The sequence below is a fragment of the Melospiza melodia genome, chromosome 10 (genome assembly GCF_035770615.1).
Source record: "Melospiza melodia melodia isolate bMelMel2 chromosome 10, bMelMel2.pri, whole genome shotgun sequence".
Classification (NCBI taxonomy): domain Eukaryota; kingdom Metazoa; phylum Chordata; class Aves; order Passeriformes; family Passerellidae; genus Melospiza; species Melospiza melodia.
Genome location: NC_086203.1, coordinates 25,865,848 through 25,876,075, shown reverse-complemented (window position 1 = coordinate 25,876,075; position 10,228 = coordinate 25,865,848). Strand labels below are relative to the sequence as shown.

General features: G+C 42.6%; 1 protein-coding gene across 1 annotated transcript; it reads right to left on the bottom strand.

Moving 5' to 3' along the window:
- Positions 1–255: 255 nt before the first annotated feature.
- Positions 256–9,778, bottom strand: KBTBD8 (kelch repeat and BTB domain containing 8). The gene is made up of 4 exons (XM_063164980.1): positions 9,697–9,778; positions 8,258–8,468; positions 6,254–7,368; positions 256–3,937 (listed from the first exon to the last, which is right to left on the bottom strand). Exons 1-4 carry the CDS (start codon positions 9,710–9,712, stop codon positions 3,474–3,476), a joined length of 1,806 nt encoding a protein of 601 aa, XP_063021050.1. The 5' UTR covers positions 9,713–9,778; the 3' UTR covers positions 256–3,473.
- Positions 9,779–10,228: the final 450 nt, after the last annotated feature.

The window sequence follows — 10,228 nt, the reverse complement described above, 5'->3', positions numbered from 1 at the left end:
AAAGGCATGGAGAAAGGGAAGGCAAAGACCACGTTGCCTGAGTGTAAACAAACCAGAAGTTACACCTGAACAGCCACAAGGAATGAGACAAAAGAACAAAGCACCTTCCACATTAAAAACAAAAATGACATTACACACAGGTGAGGCACAACTCCAGAAATAGAAGAACTGAACAAACATCAAAAATACATCAGATTAATTTTCAGAAATTTACTAAATGCACACAGATTTGCCACAAAAACAGTTAAACTCCACTGTATTTCAACAATAGGTTTATTTTAAGAAACATAACATGACATTAAGTAAAAATGCAAAATTGTGCAATTATGGCAAAATGTTTAAAAATCCACACATTTGCCCTCATAGGACTACAGTACTTCTTACTAACATACCTGAGCACTGAATGTTGGATGCCACTTCTCAACAGCCTTGCAAACAGGGAGCTCTTGGATCTCTTGTAGAACATACACACACTGCATGTCTGGTGCACCAAAACTGCTCTGAGTTATTCTAAATTTCATTGATGGAAGCAAGTGGAAATTACAAAATGTTTCCTTCTAAAGTAACTAATAATTTTGGAAGAGATTTACACTCACCTAAGTTCTTACAACACTAGAAATTCATTTCATAAAGGGAAATAAACAAATGCAAAAAAACAAAAATTCCAAATGAGCAAAATGTACAGATCACTGTTCAAATATTATCAGTACCTTTGGTGCAATTATTTTTTTTTGTGCTGTGCAAGTTTACTTAAGCCTGACTCTAAAGCAAAACTTTACCAGGAATCTGACTTTCAGCATAACGTAGAAGCATTTAAGAATTGGCAAAATGTCACAGCTACATTACTGTCTCAACAAACTCCTCATGCAAAAGATTTAGTATATTCTACTCCCACAGCAATTTCCAGGATTTAGCTTTCAAACACATGACAGACTTGGATCACACCCTCAGTTTGAATGGTTAAACAGAATGGAGATCTTCGTACTTTAGTGCAGATAAACAAAATTAACAAACCTACTGCAGAATTAACCACAGCATATTGTACTCCTATACATCACATGACCAGTCAACTGCTAACTCAATTCTATTTCATAGTTTCAAGTAATATATTGAAATTTGTTCTACTAAATAAATATAGATTGTCAAAAAGCAGCAAGAAATCTTGTAAATAGTCAACCAAGCTAAAAAAAAAAAAGAAACACAAACAAAGAAACAAGGAAAAAGTTACATAACACTTTGCAAAAAAAAAAAAATGGTTTTACACACAAATGCAACACTGTTAGGGAGGGTGCTTCAGAAAGCTTGCAGCTAGAGGCCTACAACAGCGCAAAGAGAGCTAGCCAAGGACTAAGGATCATTAGTTAAACATTAAATTAGTTGTACTTTTCAGAAAACCCCTTATTCCTGGCTATGCATATAGATAAAACTACCCAGAGGAAGAAAACTAAACAAAGAAACAACACACCTCAACACTGTTGGAAAATGCAGTCTAAGCAAGAATTGCCAAATTCAGGAAAAAATCAAAATGCAGGTGCTTGCATTGGAAGAAGAGTTTGGTGAGTCTCTGGAAGATGAGGTATGTAATGCAAAGAGGCATTTTTATTTTGCTTTTCATTTCACAGTTTTTTGTTTGTTTTTGCCTCTCAAACATTTTGTGCAAGAATTAATAAATAGAACCAGGCGAGTATTTTCATGTGTTAGGAAGATTCCATTTGGGAACAGGAAGACCACGTAGTAAACAAACATTATCCAAATCCTCAGCCATGCCAGGGGGATAAACAATGAGCTAAATATTTGGCTGACTGAAGTATCAGCTGCTAAGCCAGATAATGGTAAGCACTTTCAGGCAGTGATGGCCAGTGCCATGTCAAGTTAACTGGTTTACTTAGGTCAACAGGAAAAGACAGCAAAGAGTAGGATAACTTAAAGCTCTGCAAAAAGTAGAGCTGTAAGAAACCTGGTAAATCACAGCTGATGCAAGTTTTAGGAGTCCTCTTTTCCCTTTTAAATCCAACTTTCACTACTGAAGTAGAGACTGAAGGTCAAAGTTATTTGCTTTTTAAAAATAAGTTAAATGTTAAATACATAAAGACAAGTGTTGCAATATATTCCTTATTCTGTATTTCCCCTAAGATAATTTAAGCCATGGATGCTTATTGTCAATTTTGCTTTAATACACTGGATAATGCTGACAGCTCAGTAGTGCAACTTTTCACATTATAGATCAGAAGGAAATAGAAGATAGTTGGGGGCTTGACTGCAAAGAGAAAAGAAAAACAACTTGCAAAGTTAAACCACACTTTTCCAAATTACCAGAGCACATGCCAACTCTGCACATAGCACTGTACTGTAGTGGAGACAGAATGAACACTCCACACAAAGAGAAAAAATAAAAGAGAATCAGTATTATTAAGGCCATATCCTGTCACCATTCTGTGCAAGAACACCACTGCAGTAAAAATGTTATGTTAGAAAAGAATCTGATGACAGGACAGGGCCTGAAGACAGACACACACTCCATGGAAAATAACAGGCTGTCTTAAACAGTAGCAGAAGGCTGGCCCAGTTCAGACAAACAAGTATTAAAAATGTACTAGCACCATCAACTTTTGGGTTAAAGCCCTTTACGGGGTGAAAAAAAAAGTTTTAATCAGTGTTAAAAAAAAAAAAAAGTTTTTACAGCACTACACCTATGTGGCAAAAAACAGGTTTTGGGGTATTTTCCCCACTATCATTAAGCTCAATCTCAACAAAAATCCACAGACAGGAACTGGTACAACAATATGAACAGGCCTCCATCCGGGGCAAAGGTACTCCACAATCCAATTCTGACTTGAGTTTTTCTCCCAAATTGCAGTGCACAAACAACATCACAAACATCTTAGCAGACTTCAAAAACAGTACAAAAAGAAGAGATCATTATGAATCAGGATCTACCATTCCTCTCTGTGTACTTTCAATCTAAATTAAAAAAAAAAAGCAACAAAACTTAGTGATATTGCCTCAAATTTTACCCGTATTAAAAAAAAAGAGAAGAAGAAAAGTCACTTCAACACATCTTGGACATCCTCAACTATTAATGCTAGATTTTCTTTCACTGTAGTGCATAGTTATCCTGGCTCTTCCACTTCATTTGCTTTTACCACAAAAAAACCCTTTAGTATGACATGATTAAGTGTATACCAGAAAAAAAAATGCTGATAATTGCACTTTGTAACCTCCTTCTCATTTCCCAGGAAAATATCAGTGAACATGAAACTGAACCAACAAGTCCCTCCCCGGACTGCAACCTTTAAAGAGCACCCATCCCCATATACAAAAAACTGTCTGTTTCATCTTACAATAAATACTGACAGAATTTCTTTGTTTTCTTTTAAGACATGTTTTCTCTAGCATCAAATTACCACTGAAATCACTAAGGCCTGTTACTGAAAAAAAAAAAAAAAAAAACCAAAACCCAAAAAAAAAAGAATTTAAATAACTTTCTGAAGACACTGCGGATACAATTTAGCAACAACACATTCAAAATGCCGGCCTAAATCCCAGAGCCTGTCTGGAGTCTCGTAGACTTTCTGCCACTGGTCAGTGACCTCATCATACTGGTAGAGCGAATTCTTCCTGCTGGTTCTGAAAACGTGCTCTTCAACAGTGACTTGAGTAGCTCTGACAAAGAGATGGAGTTTGTTTTTGAGGAGAACCAGTTTGATGTATGGATTGATGGACTGGTCACAGGGGAAGTCTTTCTTTCGAGTCCACTTGTTCTGCTCGATGTCGTAGGCCTCGACTGTGAACATGCGCTGGTGGTTCCCGCAGGTGCCCGCGATGTAATAGATGGAGTCGTTGTACACTGTGGCCAGGCCTTGGATTCTAGGCACAGTCATTGGGGTCAGGAATCCCCAGTAATCCTTCTGAGGGTCATAGCAAAGGAAGAACTCCCCTGGAGAGAGAGGGAAAATAAAATATAACTCATGCTTTGTTTCCAGACAACAGTTCCGCAGTAATTGAGCTCTCAGGAAAGTCCTTCCACAGACAGAACACACTGAATGTTCTAGAGCCTGCATCCCAAAACAAACTCCCCAGCACCATTAGCTGCTTTCCTTTTAGTACTTTACAAAAAGATTAATAGCATCACTAAAACCTACTTTGAATTTCTGATTCAGCTGAAGCAGAGAGTATTTGAAACATATTTTACACAGAAATATGTGTAAACAGATATTACAGTTTACGCAGTGTCTAGGTATCCTACAAAGAAACACCTTTTACACAGTTTCTAAGTATCCTGTATCATTTCTAAACCATGCTTTTTAATTTGGGACTAAACCTTTCAAGATTCCACTCTTGAAATATCTGTAGTACATTTGTTTCACTCTTTAACATCTTCACAATGCGTCATCTGCAGATGGGGAGTCTCACAATGATTTGCTCAAGTTTAGCAGCTTTCAAACCCTGAATTCTGTCTTACACTACACTCAGATTTTGGAGCTGCTGTATCAGGTGGCTGGGTTACACATTCAGGCTGATTGGTGAAATGGAGGCCAGGTGAGAACCTGCATGAAGCTACTGATTCATGGTTTGTGGTTAGGTCATAAAACACTTCTGCTGCTCAGTGCACAGAGCAGCAGCTACAGACTGCAGATAAACGAAGTTCAGGTGACCAAAAACTCATGCTCTGTATATTTAATGAAAAGAACATGGATAAAGACTTCCTTGACTTTTGTAAAGTCCAGTGGGAGAAAGGCAATAGTAGCAGAATTCAAATCACACATGATTTCACATGGCTATCTCAAGAATTTTAACCAAGCTGTTGTGTGACCAAACACCTCAAGTATAACAAAGAATGCAGAAGTGAGACAGTAAAATTGGTGGAACAGAGTTAAGGTGTTACAGATAATACTAATTTTGATTATCTAGTTTTGTTCCATAGTGCAATCTCCTGTGACTGACCCCAGCATTCCATAGGCATTTTCACACTCATCAATTCTTATTGACTACTTCTAACACAGGAGTTTTCCCTAGAAAAATTACTAAAAGCTAAGCTCTTTATACTACAGCACAGCTCAATCTAGTTTTTTCTAGCCACTCATAACACCACTCTTTAGAATTTGCTGGTTAGCACAGGAAGCAGCTTATTTGTGTGAGCAGTCAGTTGTCACTTAAAGCACTGAAGCACAGAATCAGAGCAGCTAAAACTTGTGAACAAGGTGCACTCTTGTTCTATGGGTTATAATATCATCCACCTTTTATCAGTTCTAAGAAACACTAAAAGAACAAATACCAAGTTCAGCATTCTTCAGCATTCCTTTCTAAACACCTAAAGCAGACATCTGACTCAAGAGAGATTTAAAGAACTTTTTAGCACAACAGAACTACTTAAGGCCACAACCAACAGGAGTAGAACATGATACAGAAACAATGGAAGAAGAAAACTGCAAGTCACATGGAAGATCATGAATGCAAAGTCAAGAAATAATGTTAACTTCTTCTGCTAAATAATAAGGATCTTACAGTATTGTTTTTCCTGTTTCTTCTCTGTTGTCTAGATTTGTATAGAAGTGACCCAAGGAGTTGGTGTGCATGAGACCCCAACTTGAGCAGGTGTTTACAGAGGTGGCCCTCAGCAAAACAAAACTGGGACATCTCCTCCTCCTTCCTCACTTTGTGGGTCTCTTACCACGGCCTCAGAGCAGTCTCAGCACTTTTCAGTGTGCACTGAGTGTAAAGGCACTACTGTAATTACTGACCAAAGGAACAGAGTTAACTAAGAGAGATGCTTTATCTCTTTCCAGTTTCTAAGATGACTTCAGAAAGTAGGGTAGGACAGGAAATGAAGGCTTAGAAGTTGTTAATCAACTTTTACAAGTTACCAAGAACAAGACACCAGGAATTTTCTCAGCTTTAGCTAAGTAAAATGCAAAGTGCTTTTTCATAGGACAATATTTTTTCTTAAATGTTGGTGCATTTCATCCAGGTAAAGATTTAATGAGGAATTTTCAGAGTTAATTTAAACACTGTATTGTTGACTCAGAATACCACCAAAAATGCCATCTTTGCAATAACTCAGCACTACATCTCAGTGACACATTCCCAGGGCATGAGAATTCAAACAGCAACCTCCTTCTTCCTAGTTCCCCCCTTTTCTCCCCCACCCCATTGCCCAAGGGATTTTTCCAAATTGCTAAAGAAAACACAGACAGTCAGAATGAACAATCCCCACTTCCAGTAAAGCACCAGAGAGGCAGTCACACCACCTTACCCTGTAAAACATAGATGTTATCCTTGTACTCCACAGCGCTGTGGAACTCCATGGCCACAGGCATGGGGCACACAGCTGTCCAGCAGTTCTCCCGGCTGTCGTAGCACTCCACAGACTTGAGGGAGTTCCTCCCATCTCCTTCATACACTCTGCCCCCGATGGCATAGAGCTTCCCACAGCAGTGAACCAGCTTGCAGCCTATCCTGGCCCGCAGCAGGGGAGCCTTGGGAATCCACCTATTGCCAGAGTGATCGTACATCCAAAAGTCACTCTCGGCCCGGTGGTCGATGGAGACCTCGCTGCTGCTGGGCCTGTACCCGCCCGCGATGTAAATGTCGTTGTCGGGAGACACCAGAATTCCCACCTCCCTCAAGTCATTGGGTGGCTTGCATAGTTTGAACACTCTCCCTGTGACCGAATCTAAACAAGGCACTGTTTGCTTCTTTCCTGAGTGTTTGTGGGCAGCATCGAAGCAGATGATCATTTCGGAAGCGGTCATCCCGAGCCGCTGCGTGTAGCCATTGGCACTGGGCTGTCCCTTTTGTACACAGCTTTTGGCCATCGCCTGTGCAAACACGGGAGGGATTTTCTCTAAAAAGGTCTCGTCCAACAGAGGCATACGGATGCATTTGGCAAATATTTCTGGAAGGTGCACTTCTCTCTTATTCTGTTCGTGCTCAAACCACCTTATAATGCTCTCATAAACATGTTCTTCCTTATCTACATTTAAATCATCACTGTTGAGGATACTTATCAGTTGGTCTTTTCTCAACTGAAGAAACTCTTGCTCTTTGGTGACACTCAGGAACTTCTTGCGAATGTAGTCTTGTGACCTGTCCTTGAGTTCCTGATGACCATAGTGATCAGCAAAGATGAACACCCCAATGGAGTTCTGTGGGTCCAAGTGACTGATCATGTATTTAGCACACTGGTCTTGGATGGAAGGGATCTGGAAGATACTGGCTGCAGTGAACAAAGCTTGAACGTTGGCCTCTGTCAGCACTACTCTGGAGGTATATGCATAGTTCAACACTAAATGCATCGACTCTGCCTCGACACCAACGATCCGAACTTCCTTCTGCGTGCTCTCGGTAAGGCCGCTCGTGAACATCGATCTGCAAGGCACAAACACCCAGCACCTTGGCTGCAGTTACCTTCACCAGTCTGCCTGCAGCTGTTACCCTCACCAGTCTGCCTGCAGCTGTTACCCTCACCAGTCTGCCTGCAGCTGTTACCCTCACCAGTCTGCCTGCAGCTGCTACCCTCACCAGTCTGCCTGCAGCTGCTACCCTCACCAGTCTGCCTGCAGCTGCTACCCTCACCAGTCTGCCTGCAGCTGCTACCCTCACCAGTCTGCCTGCAGCTGCTACCCTCACCAGTCTGCCTGCAGCTGTTACCTCTGGCTACAGGCATAAAATTAAATATATTGTACAGCCAGCCCAAATGTGTTTGCCCCTCTGTCGGCACAAACATTTATCACAGGTGTTACACTTTCCTGTTGGGATACCTCAATGTAAGATCATTTCTACACTTACTGGAACAAAAGTGGAACTTCTTGCTTATCACTAACTTAGCACAATTATCTCACTAACCCCATGTTAAAATTCACTGAGTTTACAAGCAAAGGTCTTGACATGTCCAAGTCTTTGCATTCAACCTTCAACCAGTTATTTCCTACATATACTCCAGCATGCTAAAATATGTAACTTGAAAAGAAACAAATCGTTTCAATATGTTCTTACTGTATCTCTGATACTCTCAGTACTGGGGGCAGTTTTGCTTGGCTTACAATTGTGTGACATTGCCTCCAGTGAAACTTTCCTTTGAGGAACAGACACTGTTAATTCATTGACCTTAAGAGAACAGTAATCTTTACTTGCTAGGTGCACTATATTATGTATAAATACACAGAACTCATTTTCATTAAATGAAAATCTAAACAAACCATACCTATACTAATATTCTGTCTGCTTTGATGCCCACTAGAACAAGGGATGGTTGTACCTGAAATAAGGACTGATTGCAGCAAGAACATTCCTATGACAGGAGAATGTTTTCCCATGATCCACTTCCACCACAATGTCTGTCAGCTGTCCTTCATCATACATGGTCTTCAGCTGTTGGAGAATACTACAGGCATGGAAGGGGTCCATTCCACTGCTGACTTGGTTTGAGGGAGGGACTCCGTTCAGTGTTTGTGAAAACTGACTTGGTTCTACAAAGCAAAATTGAAACTTTTACAGACAACAACCAATAACAAAAAAAAAGCCTCCAAAAAATTCATACACCAGCCAAAAACCCATGCATGACCAAGAATTAGCACAAATTGATACTCCATATTTCCTCAGCATCATCATCCTTCAATAGCAAGCCAAACATTGACAAGGGTGAGTAAATGCATAAAGAGACCTCAATACTTTTTTTCCTTTTCAAAGTGCCAGTTACCATTCAACTATAAAGTTTATACCCCCATAAAGTTTATCTGCATTAAGGAAAACAATTAAAATACTTCATACAACTGAGGAAGGGGAAATCAAGTCAAGAAACACAACACTTATTGACCTGTAAAACAAAAAGGGACACAGAGGAATGAAATAAGTCCCCAAACCACCCCATCATTACACAAGCCTGAATGTAAATATTTAACTTCACATTGAAACAGGAACTGGCTCCTGCCTCACACAAGTAATGGCTGGAGCAGAGGCTCATGAAGAAACAACCCTACAATAAGTCTAAACTTAAACTCCCATAAATTTGTAGATAGTTACATGTTTTCTCTGCAAATAAAACAGAATTTTAATTTGAAATTTCTCAGGTGTGAAGGAGCTCATACATCACCGTGGAAACATATTTAGCCGAGCATATGCTACTAAATAACATGTGATAAGCCTAATGAAGTAAATCCCAAAGTGAAAATTGAGCAATAGCTCGAGCACAAAAATCTGTTTCGTAATAGCACCAATATTTTTACGCAACAAAAACAACAAAGGAGAGCTCAAAAGAAAAACATTAGGTGGCCAGAGCTGCAAATCAGGTAAAGCTGCTGACTGCAACAGAGTGCTTCCAACAAAATTTAGGCAACACAAAGGGGCAAAGAGGAGAGCGAGCACACCCATTTTCAAGGAAGCCTTTCTTCAGCCCCACTCCCTCTCCCCTCACATAGCAGGGGGGTCCCTCCCTCACCCTCACGGGACAGCCTCACCCAGCACAGCCCCTCTCCCGCACAGCCCCGCTCCCCTCACGCCATCACCCCCACAGCCGAGCCCCGCTGCCCTCGCAGGGCGCCCTCACAGCCCGGGCACCCCGAGCCCCTCACACGGCGCTGCCCCAGCACAGGCCGAACCCCCTCCCCGCCGCTGCCCCCCAGACACCCCTCAGGTCCCGGTACCCTTCACCAGGACCCCCCTCTCGCCCCGGGCGCTCCCCCGTGGCCCCGCACCGACCTCCCAGCGCTGCCATCCTGGGCCCCGCTCGGGCAGCGGCTCCGGGGGCGGCCCGGCAGGAAATGTCACCGCGCCGCTTCCCCCGCTCAGCGCCGGCCGCGCACCACGCAGCATCGGCAACACCGATTGGTCACTGCCCCCGCTGCCTGCCGGGATATGTAGTGCGGGCAGGCAGGGCTTCGCGCGCGGGGCCTGCCGGGAGTTGTAGTCCCTGCGGAGCGGGATGCCTGGGAGTTGTAGTTCTCAGGGGGAGGCGGGCCCTGCCGGTCGCGTAGCAACGAGGCGGCGGCGCCGGGGGCCAGCCGCCATTTTGGGCCCCGGGGCAGTGCCCGTGGGTACCGTCAGCGCCTTGTTCCGGGAGTTTGGAGCCTGTTCCTTCCCCACCAGGGACACCCGGCAGAAATGGCCTCTCCAGAGGGGTAGATTACCCCCTCCACCCCCAATCCCTGCCGTTCTCCTGTGGCAAGCCTTGCAGGTGTCCCCCGGAGATGCCCGGCGGAGCTGGCGCCGCCGGCAGAGAGGGGCACATCAA